Source organism: Mustela erminea, chromosome X (assembly GCF_009829155.1).
Source record: "Mustela erminea isolate mMusErm1 chromosome X, mMusErm1.Pri, whole genome shotgun sequence".
In the NCBI taxonomy this organism is placed as follows: domain Eukaryota; kingdom Metazoa; phylum Chordata; class Mammalia; order Carnivora; family Mustelidae; genus Mustela; species Mustela erminea.
In genome coordinates, this window is record NC_045635.1 from 100,196,112 (window position 1) to 100,218,131 (window position 22,020).

General features: G+C 46.6%; 1 protein-coding gene across 2 annotated transcripts in view; it reads right to left on the reverse strand.

Annotated features, from left to right (window-relative positions):
- Positions 1-22,020, reverse strand: part of TMEM255A (transmembrane protein 255A) — a 49,896-nt gene that overhangs the window by 22,087 nt on the left and 5,789 nt on the right. The window contains exons 2-7 of one of the 2 annotated variants that reach the window (XM_032331314.1): positions 20,773-20,915; positions 11,015-11,077; positions 8,867-8,956; positions 3,754-3,822; positions 2,525-2,596; positions 2,043-2,131 (exon numbers count right to left, since the gene is read on the reverse strand). In XM_032331314.1, coding sequence (XP_032187205.1) covers positions 2,043-2,131; positions 2,525-2,596; positions 3,754-3,822; positions 8,867-8,956; positions 11,015-11,077; positions 20,773-20,915 — 526 coding nt within the window. The remainder of the gene's footprint in view (positions 1-2,042; positions 2,132-2,524; positions 2,597-3,753; positions 3,823-8,866; positions 8,957-11,014; positions 11,078-20,772; positions 20,916-22,020) is intronic. The other variant, XM_032331315.1, reaches the window with a different exon arrangement.

A 22,020-nucleotide genomic window follows, 5' to 3' on the forward strand; every position in this document is an offset into this window, starting at 1 on the left:
AGCAACACACCTAATTGCAAAGAGAAAGGTGTGTGCGCAAGGAGTCACTTTGCAGCCCTCCCCGAGCTGGCCTCCCCTCTTTTCCGTCTCAGACCTGTGGTGCTGGCCAGCTCCCAAACCCTGCCCCGCCCCGCCCCCCAACCCCAACCAGGAAGTGGGAAAAGAGGGGGAGCGGACCAGAGGGGGGGGGAGCAGGGAGACCGTGAGAGAGAGAGGGAAGAAGGGGAGAGAAGGACAGCAGTGGGACAAGGGAGGCAAGGGGAGGAAAAGGAAAGATAGCAAAATAACCCCAATTCCCGTGGGACCTATTTTACATTCCTTTGATCATTTTTGGAAGGATGAGCTCAGGAAGTACAATTATAGCCAGCCTCTCCATCACCGCTGTGAAGGACGGAAGTCCTTTGCAAGTGTTAGTTATTATTACAACATGAATAATTGAACCTCCCAGATAATCCCCAAACCTCATTTGAGTCTTTAAGTTTCTCTTCCTCCACCCGCCAAACCTTTTAACGAAATGAGGCTCGTACACGGGAAGGGGGGAGAGGGCTTGTGTGAGTCCCGCATGTCTCCTCCGTGCCTCTAGTCCGCCAGGTCTTGATTCTCAAACCAGAGTGACACCCCCGCCCCCGCCAATACCCAGAGGAGGGAGTGGGAGTGAGGAGGGGGCTGCATCTATCTGATCCTTCTGGATCTAGCTCCAGCCAGGCCCTCTCTGCCAACTCCCTTCCTCTCTTCCCTTTCCAGGCCCTCAGAGCCCCATATTCCACATTCTAGCATTTGGTGGCTTATGGGGTCTGGCGTTGAGTCTAAATTGCTTACAGGGTCAAGTCCAAAGTCACTCCCATGGCCTGTGAGCTCTCTGTGGTCGCTTCCTACCCCTGCCAAACAGGGGGTCACAACTGCTGGGAATGCCCTCCCCACCTCTACCCCGTTTTGGTTTGTTTCCTAACTCCCTACTCATCCTTTAAACTTCAGTGCCCACATCACCTCCTCCTTGACACTGTCCCCCAGCAACTCTTAGTTCAGTCATTTGGGTAACCAGGGTCCCCAATGTGCCTACTAATCCCCACTCTACTTATCACACTCTGGCATATGTAATCAGTCGTCCACACATCCCCACTAGTCTGTGAGCTCCTCAGTGGTAGACTCTGTATTCCTACCCCCTAAATGTGTTTTGAAAGAAGGAATAAGTGATGTTTTTGCAATTAGAGGGCAGAGGCCAGGGTGGTTGTGACAAGATTAGCACCGAGTCTGCTCCTGCCACAGGGCCTTTGCACTTGCTGTTCCTGCTGTTTGAAATACTCTTTCCTCAGGTATCTACTTGGGTTGCCCTCTGCCTTCCTTCAGGTGTCTGCACAAATGTCCCCTTCTCAAAGAGACCTTGCCTGGCTACTCTGTCTCACATAGCACACAGGTTCGTCACCTTGTCACTATCTATCTACCACCCCTGGCTCATTTTTTTCTCAGAACCCTGATCAACCCTTGACATATATATTCACATGCTATCGGCTGTCTTCCCTAGTAAAATATCAGCTTCATCAGGGTAAGGACTTTTATTCTGTTTGCTACTGAATCAGCAGGGGCTAGAATAGGGCCAGCCCCAGAGAAGGGGCTCAGTAACTATTTGTTGAGGGCTGTTGAACTTGGACTTAAGACAGAACTGGATTTGAACCCCATCTCTACCATTTCGAGTTCTGTGTGACCTTGGGCCAGGTGTCTGCTTCCTCTGAGCCTCACTCCTCACTCCCCACATCTGTAAAATGGAGATGATCATCCTACATGCATCAGAGATCATCCTACATGCATCAGGACTAAATGAGATCAAATATCCCAAAGCACTTTGCACGGCGCCTGGCACAGGGGAGGCAAGTAACGCTTATTAGCCAAAATCTGTTGACGGATCAACATCTTGCATTTCTCTGATCTGGACAGCGGCATGCCCTTGCACTCTGTCCTCCCGCCCCCACCCCCGCCTCCCTGCCCCTTAGAGTCCCCACTGGGGTCAGACTGTCATTCCCGGAGCCTGGCCGCTCAGTACATACTTGCCACAGTTGTAGAGGTCGCAGCAGAAGCAGGTGTTGCCCCGGATACGAGGCGTGCAGAATCCTCGGCTGAGGTGAGGGCAGTTCACCTGAGGGCACACACAACAGTGAGGGGGCGGGCTGGTGGGGATGAGGACATGACCCTCCGGGACTGGAAATATGAGTTAGTGACTGATGGAGACGGCAAGGACGGTATGGACAGCTGTCCGATGAACACCCCCGCTCGGGAGAGGGATGGGGCTGGGCCCTGGGCTGTCTGAACTTGTGCCTGAGACAAGCCACCGAGGAGCCGGGGTCGATTCCAACCCCGGCCACCGCCCTCAGTGCCCCATCCCTAAGGTCAGAGATGCAGAGGAAGGAAGGGTGGATGGAAGGACAGATGGAAGAACAAATGACAGTAGGAAACAGGACAGGTGTGACGGGGAGCCAGGGGATGGGGGCGGGGAGAAGGGGAGCACATGCAGGCTGAAGTACAATAGTACCTCTCTAGCTGCCTGGGTAAGGTTCCTCATAACCCTCGCGGAAGGAGAATTTTTGGTTGAGGAACTTATGACCTTATATAGGAAAAATAGGATTAGGGGGAGCAGGGTTACAAGCAAACCTATGGAAGTCATTATTAATATTTTCACAGTCACCAAGTTAACATAAGAAAGCAATCAGCACGAAATCGAGAGAACATCAATGACATTTTTACACATCTCGAGTTTGCAAACAATTTAAAAGATCAATTTTTCCATTTACCATCTTTCAAGAACCTTTCCAGACTCCCTTCCCCATATGGATACAATGAAGTGCTTGTAAGCGGACACTTATTTATTTTTTTTTTAATATCTGGTCCTTCATGTAAATGCTCACTGCCTTTTTGGTAAGCTGTCAGCACACGCGCCTTTCTACTCCTCCCTTCGAACCCGAGGATAGTTAGAAAAAATGGTGAATTTGCAATGGGGGGGAAGGGCCGGGGAGGAGCAGGTGAAAGGCAGGGCCATAAGAGAAGTATTTGCCCTGGTGCCTTGGGAGGAGGGCACCATTCCTTGGGCTCCATTCAGGTACTTTATGTCGAATGGCAGTTTCATGTTTGAGGGCTCTCTGGGTTGGGGGGCAATTATTATGTGTTCTCTGAGCAGGCAGTGGGTTGGGTCACTTTCTGAAAATGACCCGGAGCTGAGCTTCCCCTCACTGCCCACTGCCTCTGGTTCTGCGTGAGGCATGGAAGAAGGGAGAAGTTGCCATGCAAAGTGACCCAGACTTCTCAATGGCCCTCATTTGGCTTCCTGACTTGTCTTGTGTGTGGGACTCAGGCTCTGCCTCCCTAGTCCAGACGCTGGGCTTTGGTGGGGCTCCTGCTTTTCTTCCAGCTGGCCACCTAATCCAAGCGACAAAACCATCATCTGCAGAGCGGGGGGTGGGGCCTGCCTTGGGGCCTGAACTCAGCTGTCCCTCTTGGGATGGAAGCCACACACTGAGAAGCTGCCTGCTGGGGTCACGGGGGCAGCCTGTGGCCACAAAGCAAAGTAAATCTGATTAGGTCTCAGGAGGCTCCAACCTATGACCGTGGCCTCATTAGCACTTGTGCTCTGACCCACTGAGCAAATCAACTACAGACACCTAGTGGCAAGCCTTAGGCCTGTGAAAAGGAGTAAAAGAAAGGGGGGTTCCGGCAGAACAGAAGACCCTCCCAAAAGGTAAGGCACACAGCCTCATTCGGGCTCACCTCCTCAGCCTCCTTCTGGGATGTCTTGGGGACATAGTGGCACCGGTTAGCGTAGAGTGGTTTCAGATCCTGGAAAGGGAAACAGCAAACCAAAGAGTTTGGGTTTTGGAAAACAAAGCAGCAAGTGCTCTGAGTGGTAATAAAACATCTGAAAATGCGCACACACGCGTGCACGCACACACGCACATGCACACAAGCAGGCAGCGGGTCGGGTTAGTTTCTGAGAGCGGCTCATCTATGGAGCCCAAGAATCTGAGGATTAGAGACAAATGTTCTCGTAACTGCTTTCCACCAGGCCACTTGGTTAATGAGAAGTTAGGAAATTGAGTGAGAAATCAGTTCCTTGAAATTTTCTCTCTGGTTTTCTTTTATTTCTAGTCTCTATCTTCCTGCCCAGAGTCCCCAGGGAACAAGATGCAGCACTCCTGCAACATGGTATTCCCAAAAGGAGGGAGCCCGGCTCCCAAGATGAGGTCTCATTATCACCTGAGCTCAGGAAGCAAGCCCCAAGGGGCTGAGCAGCTGCTGAGACTGCTGTAGATTCTAACTCAGCTGAACTATGAGCCATTTTCACTCAACTACACAGATTAGATGAAGACTGTGACCTCTGAAAATACCACGAAAGCCCAGAAGACTGACATGGGGCTCAAGGACAGTTGACTCCTGGCTTGGCCAGCTTCCTGGTGAGAGAGCTCTCCGGCATGGGGGTTGGGGTTGATCAGATAGACACGATCCAGCGCTGCCTGGGAACTTGCAGGCAGGGGATGCTGTTCACTTTTGGGGTGATGCTAAACATCCCCCAAGCTTTGGCCACAAGCAGGCTAGGATGGGACAAGCAGTTTCTGCAAAGTGACCTGCAGAGTTTGGCCAAAGCACCCTCCCTCCTGTCCCCACTTCTCTCACCAATTTTAATAACCCTGGCGGTTGCTTTTCCCCACACATGATTTGCCATCTCCTGTTCGTGGTACCCGAGGGCCTCCAGCCTCCCAGCCTCCCAGCCTGCAGCCCCACCGAGGACCCAGGACTTTCCATCAGCAGCTTCTATGTGAACCCTCCTGTCTGTCCAGCATTGGCTTAGGCTGGAGTCAGGCTGGAAAGGAATGAAGGTTCTCGTGCTCGTACACAGCAAGGTTTATGTTCCATGCTTGGGAAGTAGCAGAGGCCCTTATTATCTTGGGAAAGGGGAAGCTTGATGTGCTGGTCACAGCCCTCCTGACCTTCCGGTTCTGCAGAAAGTGTTCAGCCACCAACTAAATGAAGACAGACACGTTCACATGTGATGGTTGCCCACGTGCCGCACTGGGACCCCCATCGGGAGGTAGGAAAAAGTCACTCAGCTCAGGCTCGGCAACCTTTTTAATCTGAAGGGCTACCAATCCCTGAGTGAAGAGACAGAAATGAAAATTGCTTCATGAGCAATAGTGAGTGGCTACTCTGTGCCAGGCCCCCTCAGGGCGGTTCCCACCCATCGTTTCGTTTGGCACTCAGACGAAGCCTGAGAGGGAGGTTACTGTGACACAAAAAGGTAAAGTAACTTTCCCAGCTGGCTAATGGCCGTGTTATCGGGAGGGCAAGGGAAGGAAAACAGGAGACGAGAAAGAGAGAAGGAACAAGACACATTTAGAGGGGTGTGTAAGAAGGGTAGGTCTTGAGAGGAAATGCACACGCCCCCCCCCCCAAGCCAAAGAACAGGGCAAGATGGCACTGAAGGACTCCAACAACTGAAAAAGCTGGCTTAGGGGCGCCTTGGCCATCACAGCAGCCAGAGCATGCAACTCTTGAACTCGGGTTGTAAGTTCGAGCCCTATGTTGGATGTAGAGATTACTTTAAAATAAAATCTTTAAAAAAATACATTATTTATTAAAAAAAAAAAAAAGAAAAGAAAAAGAAAAAGAAAAGGCTGGCTTTCGCCCACTCAAGCAGTGCTAGGGTCCAAAAGTGCCTTTCATTAAACTGGCCAATAGATATCGCCATCTGTCAATCAAAACCTTCTTCCTCAAAACTCCCTGGGTGTCCGTGAGGACTGGCAGATATCAAAGGACAGATACAGCATAAGCAGGAAGGTTCATCCAGCCTTACCCCAAATCTCTGAGTCCAAAGCCCTACTGCAGGCCACTAACTCTAGGAAGTACTGAGGGCCTGGAGTCAGAGACAGGTAGGCGGTCATTAGAGGAAACTTCCAGTAAATATAACTGGAATTTTCCCCATTGCCTCGGACGGAGGCCAGTGATCAAAAATACATGAGGAGGATCAAGGACATGGAAGTCAAAACCACAAGGAGGTACCACGTCCTTCCCACCAGGATGGCTAGAATTAAACAGTCAGATAGTAAGAGTTGGCAAGGATGAGCAGAAATTGGAACTCTTGTACATATGCTTCTGGCAGGAATGCAAAATGGTGCGGCTATTTTGGAAAACTGTCTGGTAGGTCCTCAAAAGGGTAAACATAGTTAGCCTATGACCCAGCAATTCCATTCCCAGGCATATACCCAAGGAAAATGAAAACATGAGACCACACAGTACGTGAATGCTTACAGCAGCACTATTGGTAAAAGCCACAAGTCAGAAACAACCTAAATGTCCACCAGTGAATGGACAAACCAAGTGTGGTATATCCATACAGTGGAATATTACCCAGCCATAAAAAGAAACGAATCACATGGCACAGTGCAATGAGCCTCGAGAATATCACACTCCGTGAAAAGAATTCAGGTCTCAAAAGACCATAACATATATGATTCCATTAATATGAAAGGCTAATTAATGTAGGGAAATCTATAGAGAAGAAACAGTAGCCTAGTGGCTGCCTAGGGATGAGAGGAATGGGGCATAGGGAGGTAAGAGCCCAGACTACGGGGTGTTGAAAACCTAAAATTGATGTGGTGATGGTTTGCTTGTAACAGTGAAGATACTGAAACCTGTTGAATTGTACACTTTAAATGAGCAAATTATATGGGATGTGAACTATATCTCGATAAAGCTGTTTATTTTTTAAGATTTTATTTATTTGACAGGGAGATAGAGAGCACAAGCAGGAAGAGCAGCAGGCAGAGGGAGAAGGAGAAGCAGACTCCCCGCTGAGTGGGGCTCGATCCCAGGACCCTGGGATCATGACCTGAGCTGAAGGCAGATGCCTAACTGTCTGAGCCACCCAGGCACCCCAATAAAGCTGTTTAAAAAAAATACACATCAGGAGTGGGAGGAGGACGGAAAAGGAGGAAGCCATTTTAGCACATGATGCCATCAAAATCTACTGCAGGCTTCTTGGCCACTAGGCCTCTGTTACCATGGAGACTGCCTCGGAGTGAATACTTCTTGTCAAATGGGGATAATAATGTCTGCCCTACATATCTCACAGGATTGCTGTGGGTCTCAAATGAGATAATAGATGGGAAGGCACACTGAAAAGCTAAATGCGCTCCACAAAAACAAGGCATTATTGTTACGAAAATGGCTCCTGTTGAATGCAACATAGCACCCACGCTGGGATTGGCTGTGAGCTCACTAAACGAATAGGTGTGTACTCAGAGGGTAAGATGCAGAAATGCTAAGACTTGTTATATGAAGGTGGTAGGCTTGTGGATGTCACAAGTTCCCCACGTGTCATTTTTCTTCTTTCTAAGAAGAAAAAGACGAAGAAGATGGCTGCCCTCAGCTAAGATCAGAAGGATTGGGTCTGATATCAGGGCCTACATTTAAATTCTTGACCCCGAAAAGAAAACTGGGCCAAGAGCCTCTCTCTCCCACCCCTGACTCTGCCCCCTGCCCAGAAATGACCTCCTGAGTCACCAGTTCAGAAACTCTTTGTGGGACAGCACTGACCGCATGAGTTCCTCTAATCCTGGCCAACGACGGCCATACGTTCATACGACCATACTCAGGCCACTGCTTCAGGACGACCGGCACTATTTGCCAATATCATTAATCCAGAGAAGCTTCGGGTAATATAGGTTTGACCTAAATTGGCTGTTTCGGAAAACAAAACATTTCCAACTAGCTCATGAGATGTTTTCATTTTCTGAACAGGAGTATCTGTGTTTGTCATGGGGACCCAGTAAGTTGCCGTGGCTTGCGTTTGATTTTGGTTTGTGAGCAATCAGGGCTATGCTATGACTGCCCTGGGACGTAGGCACTTTGCTTTTGTGGGCCCCTCTCTCCATTAAAAGATAGTGAAAATTCTATTTTCTTTATTTTAATTATATCTAATGACTGCTTTGGTATAAAGACAAATATATTTATACGTGAAAACTTCTCCTTGACCTAAAAACTCATCCCTTTTCTACTGATTTGAAAAGAAATGATAATATTTATATGAAACCCTGGAAGTACCATGGGTCATAAGCACTGTGCCCATTGTGCCCAATGGAGAAGTCAGCCCTGGCAGAATAGTCTGGAATAGTGTGGAATGGCAAGTACGAAAAGAGGGGCAAGGGCTCCTGTGGAGAGCCACTAGGAATGCCCTGTACCCCAGGCTTCCTCAGAGAAGAGCCCGAGTTTGGGTTTCAGGAGTCAAATGGCCTTTCTCAAGGCACAGCTTTGAGGATTTGGCCCTCAACTCCAGGACTGGGCTCTGAGTGGAAGCTTCTAGCCCTAGGGTTTTCTCTGGACCCCAGTCACATCACTAAACACCAACCCCTGTTATAGGGACAGCAACGTTCAGGAATCTGGGAAGAGGTGACTCTGTGCTCAGGGTCTGTTCCTGCTGCTACTGAAACCTCCAAGGCGCTCAGAACTCATATGCCTTCCCGCTTCTCCCTACCTCTTTGCCCCCAGCATCCCTTCCAAGCCATTCCCCAGCCCCAGTGCCCTTGCCTCTGCCTTTCCAAATCACACTTTCATGTCAAAGGCGATTCAGGGAAGCCTGTCCTGGCTACTGGAGTCCAAGAGAAATGGCTCTGGCGCTTAGAGTTCATACCCCCAGCTTCGCCCCAGTTCTCTAGATGACTGGGGGTTGAGCGGCATCCTCAGCTTGACGCTCAGCGACTTGAGACAGGGATCCCATTTCCCCCCTCCTCTGGACCCGGCACAGCCCTTAGCACACACACCCCGCACACGTTCAGTGAAGTCTTGCTCTATGGCACGCTTCCTCTGACCCAGGGCTGAAAGTACTCACAATGTGTCTGGCAGCGAAGACCCCGTCGACGATGGCACAACAAAAGGCCGCAATCACACCGAAGCTGATAAAGACGATAGAAGCCACCAGCTGCGGGGCGGGGGGGGGGGGGGGGGGGGGGGGGGGACACAACACAGGTGTCTGTTAGCCTTCCACTCTTGCTGCTCCCGGATACTACAGGACCCCCAAGAGAAAGCTAGCCAAAGGCGAACTGTGGCCGGTAGCCCCACAGGGGTGCTTTCTTTTCAATCTCTCAGGATGAGTGGGAGCTGGGGGAGGCTGGGTTAGGGGCCGCTGAAGGCATTTTTTACATCTTTGGGGCAAGCTAAGAAATCCACTCTGTGAGTCTGTGAGCACCGGATCAAGAGGAAGCTTTGCTGATACCGAGCATACTGTCTGCGGAGGAATATTCTCTCCCTGTGGAGGAATTTGACTGTGTGTCCCTCCCTCCTCAGACGCAGAACGATGTTGCACCTTTGACATTCTCGTAGCCAAAACCCCTGCTTTATTTACTGTGGGGTTGGAGGCTCAAAGAGCGGAAGTGGTGCACCCGGGGTCCCCATCCAGTCTACAGAAGAGCCCGGTGCCCACCAACCCCCAGGCCAGCGTTCCTCTCAACCCCTCACTGTGGGTAGCAATGGAGATGGGGACGATTCTGAGTTCCCACACAACCCCACCTGGCCTTCTGCGTGGTTGAGGAAGGCACATTCAACTTATTAAGATTTAAATATCGAAGACGTCTCCTAAGGATGGAAGTCTCTGGAACCGATCAACTGTGTAGTACTTACGAAAATTTTTAAGAAAAAGGTCTGCTTGCACCAGACGGCTCTATACTCTGATGATGTCAGATAACAAATTTCCCTAATAATCTGGCTTCTGATACAAGGGAGATAGCAGAAGCTGATGTGGGGGAAGGTGCTTCCAGGGCTGGGGGTGGGGGGTGGGGGTGGGGATAGGTGTCCCCTAAACCCACCATCTGCCCAGGGTCGATCCTCAGAAGGACACAGAATCAGTCCTTTTCTTCCTCGAGGTGTTTGTTGGGGGAAAAGGGGAAAAGAGCATGGCATTAAACTGCTCTCCAGGGCAAAATCAAATCAAAGTCAAAGCTACCCTAAGGTTCTCCTTCTCAGCAGGCTGGGAGGAAATACTTCTCTCCTTCAGGATTGTTCAGAAGCCTCTGCCCATCAATCTCACTTCACAGCGCTACAGAGAATTGGTAAATAATGGATGAACGCTGTAGTGAAATTGGCATTATTAGCTATGCGATGATCAGCCCTGCAATTAAAACTCCCCCGTTATTTTGAATAATGTAAGCCCAGAGAGCAAACAGGACTGGCACTGGCGGGAGAGGCGGGGAGTCCAGGTGAAATGGAAGAAGAGAACGCGGAGCGCTCCCCTGAGGGAATTCCCCACATTGCTGGGGGAGAACAGATGGTTGGAGTTCTCGTCCCTGGAGCTATTACATTATCTGATTAAACTTGCCGTTAAATAGACCCCATTATCAAAGTCTAGATGCCACAGAGGCTTGTGCTGGGGGAGCCTAATCAGTGCACCATCTGACCACTGTCCAGGCATCCTCATTTACAAGCGTCTAAAACTCTAATATGCTTGTAATTCGGTCAGTGCCAGGAAATCCAGCAGCTTGCCCTTGTGGGCCCCCATTAGGACATAGAACCTCCTGTTATCTGCTCATTCTGCCTTCGAACCTTACAACACACTTCACTTTGAGCTCTGGGTAATGGGAATACGTTCGGTTGGCTCGCTGTTTTGTCTTTGGCGGGCCCATTTGTTGTAACTGAAGTCTCCTAGAGGGTAATATCCTAAAAGGCAGGAATCCTCTGCAAAAACTTCCCACAGATTTATGCATCAGAGAGGGAGGAGGAAAGCAAAGGGCAAGATCCAGAATATTCTATAACTTTCACCTAAGGAGACTAACCAGGGCACCAAGGGAGTGTCAGGCAAGACGGGAACAAGTCCCATACCACAGGGTCACTTTAGAGTAAGTTCCTTGGTGGCTGACGAGAAAAGGCAAAAGGGCATTTTCTTCTGTGGCCTGACCTGGGAAACCTTAAGAAGCATGTTAGTTACCCATATGAATATTGAGCTTTTCCAGATGAAGAGTACGATTCCATAGCGATGAAAACTTACCATCTGCCGTTTGTTCTCAACAAGGTTTGATCCGATGATTCCAAGGAATGATCCAAAGCCGAGCTGCAAGGCAACATGGCAAACATATGGGAAGGTGATCAGCCTGCCCACGCAATGGATGGGATTCAGGACAACAAACAAGGTCTGATACGACACATGCAGCTGTTACACAGATACGATGTGTTCAATAAGAGTATTTCTCCCACCATTTGTCCATCTTTCCTTGTAGAAACGAATCAGACCTAAGAAGAAACTCATGTGCCCAAAAACTCAAAGCAAAGGTCAACCAGAGCTTTTCAGAGTCTGCCTATTTCAATGTCAATATTTATTACCTAGCGCGTGACTGTAAGACTCAGTAAGAGACATATAATGGTGAAAAGCACACTTTATAGTCTGATATATAGATATAGATATAGATATAGATATAGATATAGATATAGGAAAGGAGATCATCTACTCTGATACATGGATTACAAAGTAAAGATTTGAAATAGCAATTTTTGATGCATCCGGCCCACTAATCAAACCCAGGAAGTGCTTTAGAAATCAGCAAGCACCTTAACCTAGACTTAAAAAAAAAAAAACCTATTTTTTGAAAGCCTGTATTTGTGGCTGACCCACTGCAATTTATGTTAGCACTTATTCACCTCTTCTTCCATCTCTGCTTCATTTATGGACAGAAAGCATTCATTAGAGGGTGAACAGAAATGGCCGTGTAAAGCCCTAAAAAAAACAATCTCCCTGTCTAAGTGGCTGGAATGATGGCTCACTGTAGCAGGTCCCGCTTTCCTCTCCCTTCTGCCATTAGTGGACTGAGTCAGCCAGGCTCAGCTGCACACAATCCCTAACCGATGGCTGTAGGTAGGGATAAAAATGGAATAAGTAAAAAGTGGTGAGCACGGACCAATAAATCTTAACACAAGCTCGGTGATGTAGTTACAGGTCTCTTTAGCCTCCCTGATGGGCCAGGTTTCCAGCTTTACCGTGGCTCACAGGGGCATCTATTTCCATCTGAGGCCCCCCATGCCTTACAGCTGAACTTGGAAATCTAATGGACCGAGGGCAGGGCAGAAATGTGGTGGGGCAACGTGGGGGCACTGAGTGCTGGTCTCAGAAACCCAAGAATGAAAGGGAATGAACAGAAGGGATGAATACAAATTTCCAAGGACTCATTTGGCCACTCAGCCAGCAACACTTCTTGGGAAATAGACGCCGATGTGCACGAGAGTATATCCCACGCCCCCCAAGACTCTACTGAGAACATCCACACTCAACAGTTAAACTCCGCCCACCTCGCTGCTGGCTCTTATTTTAAATGTAATTTAAATGTCTTGTCGTAAAGTATGTGATTAAAACCTGGTTCTCGAACCAGCCTGGGTTCCTACCCCAGCTCTTCCACCTTTGTCTGTGGGATTTTGAACAGACGGATTGGCCTCCTTCAACCTCAGTTTCCTGATCTGGGAAATGGGGACTCTAGCAGGGGCTACCTCATTGGACTTGTGCAAGCATGAACCAGGAAGATACATCCCAAGAACTTAGCACAGTGCTTGGCACACAGTAAGTACTCAGTACATATTGTTCCCGTGGTTTTTACTATTTTTGAAGACATTTACCTTTTGAGCAGCTCTAACCTAATTTGAGCTGGAAAATCCTATCATTGTTTGCTCAATTTCATAAGAGAGCTTCATGTTTGCTCTTTCCCCTGCCTGCAGTATATTCCACAGCTTTTAGTTTTCAGGAAGAATTCTGTGACTAGTCTGTGCTTGTGCCATTCTGGACCACTTGGGAAGATGGAGAGAAGGTCGGAACTGAGTGGTTAAGTCTGAGTGGTTTATCAGTATCCGCAGCTGCTTCGCTTAATGTCTCCTGAACCCCAACAGCAGGCTTGGCCTTCAGATGGGAAGCAAAACGCCCGACATTCCAGGTGCTCTCAAGTAACTCCCTGATGGTAGTGGCCAGAAGAGGTGGCTGAAGCCTCTTGGAATTGACTGGAAAGACAAGGCACCCAGGACTTGAAGTCTCAGGTCAGCCAGTGACTTTATCCAGCTCCCCCCCCTTTCTCTCCGTTCCATTCAAATCCACTCTGATTCATTTGGTTTTTTAATATTCACTAAATACTTGTGTCAGATAGTAAGACATGACCTCTGCCCTCCAGCAGTTTGTAGTACAGTGAAGGAGAGACGGACCGTGGGTTAAGGACCACAAGAAAGGGATAAAATAGTGCTATAGGAGAAGATGATCATTCATTTTGTATTACATCCCTGGCCCCACTATCCATGAACTGCACGACCTTGGACTAGTCCTACCCACTCTGCGCGTCAGTTTCCCCATCTATACAATGGGAATCACAACTAACTACCACACGGGGCTGCCAGGAAGAGGAAAGGAGATAAAATATGTAGTGTGACTTCTACTGGGTATTTACCCCTCCAAGACAAAAATACTAATTCAAAAAGATCTATGCACCCCTACATTTATTGCAGCATGATTTAGAATAGCCAAGATATAGAAGTAACCTAGGTGTCCACTGATAGACAAATAAATAAGGAAGACAAGGTGTATATACATGCAAGGGAATGTTGCTCAGCCATAAAAGGATGAGCTCTTGCCATTTGTGGCAACATGCACGGACCTAGAGGGTACGATGCTAAGTGAAATAAGTCAGACTGAGAAAGACAAATACCATATGATTTCACTTATATGTGAAATCTGAAAAAAACCTAAACAAATGAGTGAACAAGCAAACAAAAAGTAGCATCAGACCTATAAATACAGAGCACAAATGGATAGTTGCCAGAGGGGAAGGCGGTGAGCGAAGGGGAGTGGGAGATACAGGTTCCCAGTTATGGAAAAATAAGTCATGGGAATGAAAAGCACAGAGTGGGGTCTATAGACAATGGTATTGTCCTAGCATTGTATGGGGACAAATGGGAGCGACAGTCGTAGTGAGCAGAACATAATGTACAGAGAAGTCGAATCACTATGTTGTACACCTGAAATTAGTTTAACATTGTGTGTCAACTATATCCAAATTAAAAAAAAAATTTTTAATTAAGTGTGTGGTGGGGGGGTACCTGGGTGGTTCAGTCAGTTAAGCGTCTGCCTTTGGCTCAGGTCATGATCAGGGGGTCCTGGGATGGAGCCCCACATGGGGCTCCCTGCTCAGAGGGGAGTCTGCTTCTCCCTCTCCTTCCTGCTCCTGCTCTCTCTTGCTATCTCTGTCTCTCTCTCTTTATTTAAAAAAAAAATGAAGTATGAGGTGTGAGTCGCATAAGGTAGGATGCTAAATAAATGGTAGTTCTAAGACTCCACAAAGGAGGAGGCATTTTAAATGGGGTCAAAGATAGGTAGAGTTCACCAGGCAGGGAACTATAACATCTTTTGAGTCATGGCTGGAAGAACTCACTCACCTGGATGGCAGGTTGATGAACTCACCAGTGTTGCTAAAACTACCGTACATTTGAAACACATCGAATTTAAAGAAGCATGTGTCCTCCATTTTGGTCACAGTAACGCTATGGAAGTTTACTGGAGCTGATGCCATTCCCATTTGATGGACAGGAAAATGGCGGCCGAGAGAACTGTATGGACTTATCCCCGCTTACAGCAAGTTAATGACAGGGCCAGGACTAGTCCACAGGTGCCCTGACCAACAGCTGGTGTTCTTTCAGCCGCACTGTGCTGCATTTGTGGTGCGTTAGTAGAATAGTGCCCTTCGTCACTGCCCCTCCCTCTCCAGGAAAGAAGTTCCCTGCAAGGAGGGAGTGAAAAGTCCTATTTGAGGAAGAGCCGAGGGGTTGAAAATTAAAAAGGACAAATCAACAGGACCTCCAGAAAGTGGGCAGTTGCTTCTAGTCAACTGTTTACTCTCCTGAGGCCTTGGAAAGGAAAGCTCTGTGGTCACCCCTTAAGAACTGCATGGAATCATGGGAAATGCAGACCTTTGGACCTCCATCTTAATTCCCCGTTACCTGAATAAATAACCAATTTGCTTTGTTTTGGCTGCCCTCCACTCATTGAAGAAAAAGTCAAACCATTAGAAATCAAAGTCAGATTTAAGGGCTCTTTTTGGACTGGGCCCTGTAACTTAGGCTGATTCCCAGTCATTGCGGCAGACACCCAGCTCTGACGCTCAGAAGGATTAGTCATTTAATACATGTTAATTGGACATCTACTATGCAGCCTGGCACTGTGCTAGATCTGTGATTTGGAGGCCAGAAGTTGGGGGGGGGGTTATGATACCATGATCAAAGAGACCCAACGTCAAGAAGCTGTAATTAAGTAAACTGGTCCACAATTTCTTCCCATAATCCTGAAATCCACAAAGCTGTTAAAACCAAAAGGTTGTTTTGTTTTGTTTTTTGGTAACTAACTTGGTGGCAAAACCTTGGACTGATGTGAGATTATTTTATAATCTTTATCTACTTAGTATAAAAATTCATAGTTTATTAGAGAAATATGAAGGAGCTGCTTATGGGGGGGTTCTTAAGACCTCACCGGGATGTTAGATAACATAATATATGCACTGTATTATCTTTCTAAAATTAAAAAAAGTCTACATTTTCAAACACATTTGGCCCAAGGATTCAGATAAGGGATGATGGACCTGAATAAATAAAGCCAAAGAATATGGTGCAACAGATGCCATAAAGGGGGATGTAGGTATTTTCTGGAACCATGAGTAGGAGAACTCTATGGTAGGGAGTTCAAAGATGGTAGACACCACTGTGGACGCCTGGGGTTGAAAAAAACGTCCCAGCCATGTCTTGAAGTTGGGATAGAACAGAACGTCTGGATCAATAGAGAGAGAGAGCTGAGGGAGAACATTCCAGACCAGGGCAAACAATGAAAACCACAGCAACAAGGCAGAAAAACCCAAGTTGTGTTCAGGGCCAGGAACTGACAATTTTGGCAAAAGAAGGGGAATGGGAGAGCAGGCCAAGGGCACCTTCAGTGAACCCTGAATGACAATGGTAAGGAGGCAACAGGGAGCCAATGACAGAACTTGCCGGCATTAGACATCTGATTGAGCAAATCCAGATTTGAGTCTCATCTTTGAAATGGACTTCTAAGGTAGGAACTTTATTTTAGAATGATCTTATATTTTAGAAATATTTTTAACAAGAGGTAGACAAAATTTCTGCCCAGTCCACAACAAACCACAAAATCCCCCTATCCAGAGCTTTGTACATTTCCTTAGCAGTCAATTCTTTTAATCTACACTTTGTTGGATTTACAAGGGTTCTCACATGTGAAGCTCAAGCCGCACTTGCCGAAAGAAAGTTTCTGGGCTATTGCCTCAAATGATGCCTGTTGTCTCAGTCTCCTACTCTCCCATGGTAACTCTGATACAATTTTTCAATTCACACACACACACACACACACACACACACACACACACCTTGGAAACGGGGCTGAAACTCTTATTTTTTATTTTATTTTTTCCTGAAAGGAACCCCAGGCTGGTATGGGCCTTAACAGTACGAACAACAGCTGGGGAGAGGGTACAAGAATGAAAGGATTTCCACGCTAATCAGGTGGCCAACCCCATCTTGTGGGTTGCTGGGGAAACACATTTCAAGGCCTCATTCTCCTGGATCTAAGGTTAAAGCGTTACAGAGAAGGAGCAGGCTCTCTCCCTCTGGCCTTTTTCAGCTTTACACAACAACAACCGAGCCCCCTGTTTTTTTAGGCCTCCGCTGCAGAAAGCTCACGGAAAACTCTTCAGGAATGGAATACGTCTCGAACATTCGAGGACAGTAAAAACCATAAGCCAGTTTGTCTTTATCGGTTTTCATTTTTTAAAAAAATAGCAAAGTTCAGCTTGTACAGATCCACACGTCTTTAAAGATGCGTGTGTGTACGTGTGTCTTAGGATGATGGTACCACATTCTAGCTCAGAGAGAGTGGGTTAGGCTCGATTTTAACTCACCTCACTGTACAAAGGCATCTCGCTTGGCAAAATACGTATGCCCTAGAAAAGTTTCACCTGAGTTTAAGCTGTGCAAATATCATTACATTTTAAAATGCCCGAGATCTCAATATTTAAATGGATTGCATGTAAGGTAACTCTTCTTTTAATCTAATAACAGCTCCCTGATTTGTCTGTTTCAAAAATTTAAATTCTTGTGTACTGTTAACACATTTAACCAGCAAATTAATTGGAGAGAGCAGAAAGGAAGTTTAGGATGATAGTTAACCTCAAAACAGCAGAGTTCCAAGTAGCCTGATATTTTTCACATTTCTATACAAGAATCATTTATATTTCAAGTGACCAATCTTAAAATACTCTACTACGTTCATTCAGGTTTTATGGCTTAACATATTTTAGTTCTTAGGTTTTAGTTCTCCCGTTGTTGCCGGTTGACTCAAATTAGGTTCTCCTGGGGCTATTATTAAAATGCAGATTCAATGTGTATTACTTTCTCAATCAAAAGTTAGCTCATCAAAAGGAAACTCAGGTTCCCCACCCCTACCTGAACCTCCTGGATCAGATTCTCTGGGGGGCAGGGAGCTGAGGTCTGCATTTTCCCCAGCTTCCCCTGCTCATTCTTATGCACACAAAGGTGGGGAAACCATTGGCTTAGAGTTTATATAGTACCTACCTCTCTGATAACCAAAAGATTCGATTAGTAAAAGCACTCCATTTCTGGATAAATCTGGATTTCTCAGGCCTGGGTGGTTACTGTATTTGTTACCACGGGATCTGACCTCAAATGCATTTTTCCGTTTTTCAATCTGCAATCTTCCCCATTCATTTTCGATAATTAAAACCCATTTTAAAAGAAACAATCTACAGGAACTCCGAGAGCACCTTTTTTAAAGGTTAAACCGTGGGGGCACAATGTCCTTTAGGGATGGTTCTTCTCTTAACATTTCTATGTTAGCTTTTAGTGAAACACACACACACACCCACCACTGCTTCAACTTCCTGGCTAGCTGAACATCGGGTACCCGAATAACAACAATCACAACAATCACTCGTCCTCCTTCGTTAATGTACTCTAACCTAGCCACCCATGGGCCCATATTCTACAAAGAAGGTTCACAGTCACCATTCTAGAATAGGAGTTCCTACTTTTTTTTTAATTTTTTTATTTATTTATCAGAGAGAGGGGGAGAGCGAGCACAGGCAGACAGAATGGCAGGCAGAGGCAGAGGGAGAAGCAGGCTCCCTGCTGAGCAAGGAGCCCGATGTGGGACTCGATCCCAGGACGCTGGGATCATGACCTGAGCCGAAGGCAGCTGCTTAACCAACTGAGCCACCCAGGCGTCCCAGGAGTTCCTACTCTTAAACGACACAGAAAGCACCTTTTCCTCACCCATGAATCTTGGCCCGAGCATTTGCTCCTCCATCAGAAATATTCTACAAAGCGCAGCTACCTGAGGCACGCAAAGTCATACAGACCCTATATAAATTGCCTTTCCAAGCCACCAAAGTGCAATCTTACCTCCCCTTCCCTCCTCACTGCCCACCCCCCTGCTTGTGTTTAAAAATAAAACCCAATTCTGCTGACAACTGGCTTTCTTGCCTCACCACAGGAAGTGGACTGGGTGAGTTCTCATATCACATGTTTAACAGAGGGCACTGAATGGTGTCTGCGGGACACCTGCCGTTGGCCGGCGGGGAGCCCTGCCGGCCCAAGGGCCAAGAGTGGGGAAGGAACTTACTGGGCAGCCTTCAGCTCCTGGGAGGTGGGAGGCGCAGCCTGAGTCTGGCTAACCTGGGCTATTGAGGAGGCTGACTGTGGAACCCGTGGCCTAGGCAACCCGCGTCAGGCTTGGTCACTCACAGTGCGGGCTTGTCAAAGGCATCCATCTTTAATCCTTTCCTCTCCCTTGACTTCCCTCTCCAACCCCACCTCTCCAAAAAAATAAAAAGGAAAAGAAAAGAAAAAAGAAAAAACCCAACAACACAAATACATCTGACCTCTTTGCTGTACTTAAAAAATTGTTCTAAACTTCCTTCCCGCTCTCTACAATTAATTGCAAATTATAATTGGGAAGTCATATGATTGCTAGTGAAATATGACCCAACCTCTAGAGTTAGGCTTTTGGGTTCAACAAGCAGTATGTGCCGATCTGAACGACGTTCATGTTTGTTTTTGTTTTTCTTTTCTTTTCCCCAGATTTATTGAGGTATAAATGGCAAATGAAAGTGTCTATGTTTAAAGTACACAACACAACGATCTGGCATAATATGAGGTTTTTGTATATTAAGAGTCCAGGGGTTTCCAGAGCGGATTGCGTGCGCCCCAGAGATGGATGGATAAAGCAGTTCACTGATCTATGGAAGAAACTACCTGAACTCTCGTTTCCCATTTATTGTTTATCTAAAATGGTAAAAAAGAAATTAAGCCTTGCAAATTTTCAAGAAACACTGTCACTGGCACCCCTCCCCCACCCCGCCCTTGTGAGATGCCAAGGTGGGCTACCTTGCCAGGAGGAAAGCAAGATCCTAGCAGCGACCAGTTGTTGTTGATGGCGGAGCATTTAATGTGTACTCGGATCGTGTGATCTAGTTTTAACTAAACCAGTCCCTACAAAATGGGCAAGTGCTTTGGAAAGGCTCCTGCTAAGAAAGCACAAATTAAAGATGACCCTAATAATGTAAGCAGAAGCGAGCCGCAAGAAAATGGCAGAGCTGACACTTCTTTCAGGATGAGCTTTTTGTCAGCCACATTGTGGGACTGACGTTAAAAAACAAGGATGCCACCTTATACGGGGACAGATGGCAGCGACACTTGTGGTGTGAGCAGCAGCATAATGTCTAGAAATGTTGAATCACTATGCTGTACGCCTGAAAGTAACGCAACATGGTGTGTCAACTCTACTCAAATTAACAAAAAAATCTTTAACCAATGCCAATGATAATCTAGTCATATCTGATATGTAGGCCCAAAACATTCAAAATCATCTAGTAGGGTATTTCAAATAAGGATTTATAGTCACTATCTTTCACGTTCATCCTTTGAAATTTTAGTGTTAGTATGAAGGTATTAAAAATTGTTTTTAATCTAATCTTTGGATTTCCATTTTTGTATGTTTTAGGAACATGCCTAAAACTTACAAATGAATAAATACATACATTTTAGAAGTAAATATTCCGCATATCTTTTCTGATAGCAGTGTAGGAGTACTTTGGAGACCAGTGCTGTCAGTCACAGAGCACCAAGCTGTCCTCAGATTTCAGGAAGATCCGGGGAGCCCCATTATATATAGGAGAGCAGATGCCCCGAGAGAAAAGGACCTTAGGGTAAGGTTAACACTGCTAGTTAGTAACCTCTCCTAGACCGGAAAACCAAGGTCCTAAGGAATGAGGAGCCTTGCTTGGGATCAACCACTATTCTGGACAGAGCCCCAATTCTTCTGATTCTCAGTCTAGTGCTCTTTTTTTTTTTTTTTTAAAGATTTTATTTATTTATTTGAGAGGCAGTGATCACAAGTAGGCAAAGAGGCAGGCAGAGAGAGAGAGAGGTGGAAGTAGGCTCCCTGCCGAGCAGAGAACCCTATCCTAGGACCCTGGGATCATGACCTGAGCCGAAGGCAGAGGCTTTAACCCACTGAGCCACCCAGGTGCCCCTCTAGTGCTCTTCTTAATGGGCCCAGAGTTGCCTCTCTAAACACATATAGGGAAACCTCAAGGAGGAAAAACTGAGCAAACACTAGAAACTCAAGCAGAATTGAAAACCGTCAGAGTAGAACCTGAAAGATGAGCCAGAAAGCCACCAAGACCTACCTATGCCTTTTATACTTACAATAACTCCCGGGTAATAACCTCCGACGGTCACATTCTGGGTTCTGGTGGTGGCGGCAAGGCCCACCGTGAGAATTAACACAGACACAATGAGCAAGGTCACGGTGACGTAGATGGAGTTTCGTTTCCTTCGATTGAAGGCTCCTGAAAGCACACAGAGAAGCTGAAATTGCTCATTTCGGCCGGAGAAGGAATGGACTTAAAGGAAAAATCATTAGGAAGGTCTTCCTTTCCTACTTCAGCTGGTCACTGGGGTTATCTCTAGGGAGAGGAATGACTGGGAAAGGATGGCATTTCAGGTTTTTTGCCATGGTCACGTGCCACGTTTATAATTTAAAAAAAAAAACAAACAACCATATTTCCATTTGGAAAATGAACAACAGAAGAAATGTTACCAGTTCCATAGAAATGAAACAAAAACAAATTTGGGGGCTTTCAGCATTCTGTAAAAGATGTGTCATACGTACTTAGTAGAGTGTTTTTTTAGGCTAAATTATGAGGTGTATGATAAATGGGAAGTGTGCGTGTGGAGATATTAAATAAAAATATCTTAAAGCCAATATGTGACCAAGGAGGGTTTTTTCATAAGCTGGAGATAGGAAATTTCATTTTCAGTGTAAATATCACAACCAAGCCAGGTACTGGGATTTTTTTTTCATTTATTTCTGACATTTGCCACCTCATGTATAAACTTTAAAATGGTGTGTTGGCAAGATCTGTCACATAATAAATGTGTGTAATAAAGTAAGTGTTTGGAGGCCATTAGTCCACAAAGATATGTATCAGGGGAGGTAGATGGGGAAGATTATAACTTATACACATTTAGGCTTATGTGAGGGTGACATAAATATAAATGACAAGAAACCCGTTCCACTCAGTGCTTATCAGACACGATAGCGCAAACCAATATTTTTTTTTGAAAACAGGCTTATTAAGTCAGATAGAAAAATGGTATCTAGACTCACTTTTGAATTTAATTAAAAAAAAAAAGGAATCGAGCACCGCCCCACACTCTGCCTGCATTTCTGTGGCTTGGGGAAAGGGACTCACAGCGGGAAGTACCAGGCATGAGTTCCCACCTAGGAGTTCTGTAAACAGAAGCAAAGGGGGGGGGGGTTGGTGGTGGGAGAGTCCAGTTCTCTAGCGAGAAGGATGAAGCAGCGGGGAGCCTTATGATGGGGTCGCCCACCCAGGCAGCTTGAGTGGCATTTATGGGCCTAAAGAGGCCACTAGAATCTGCTCCCAGGAC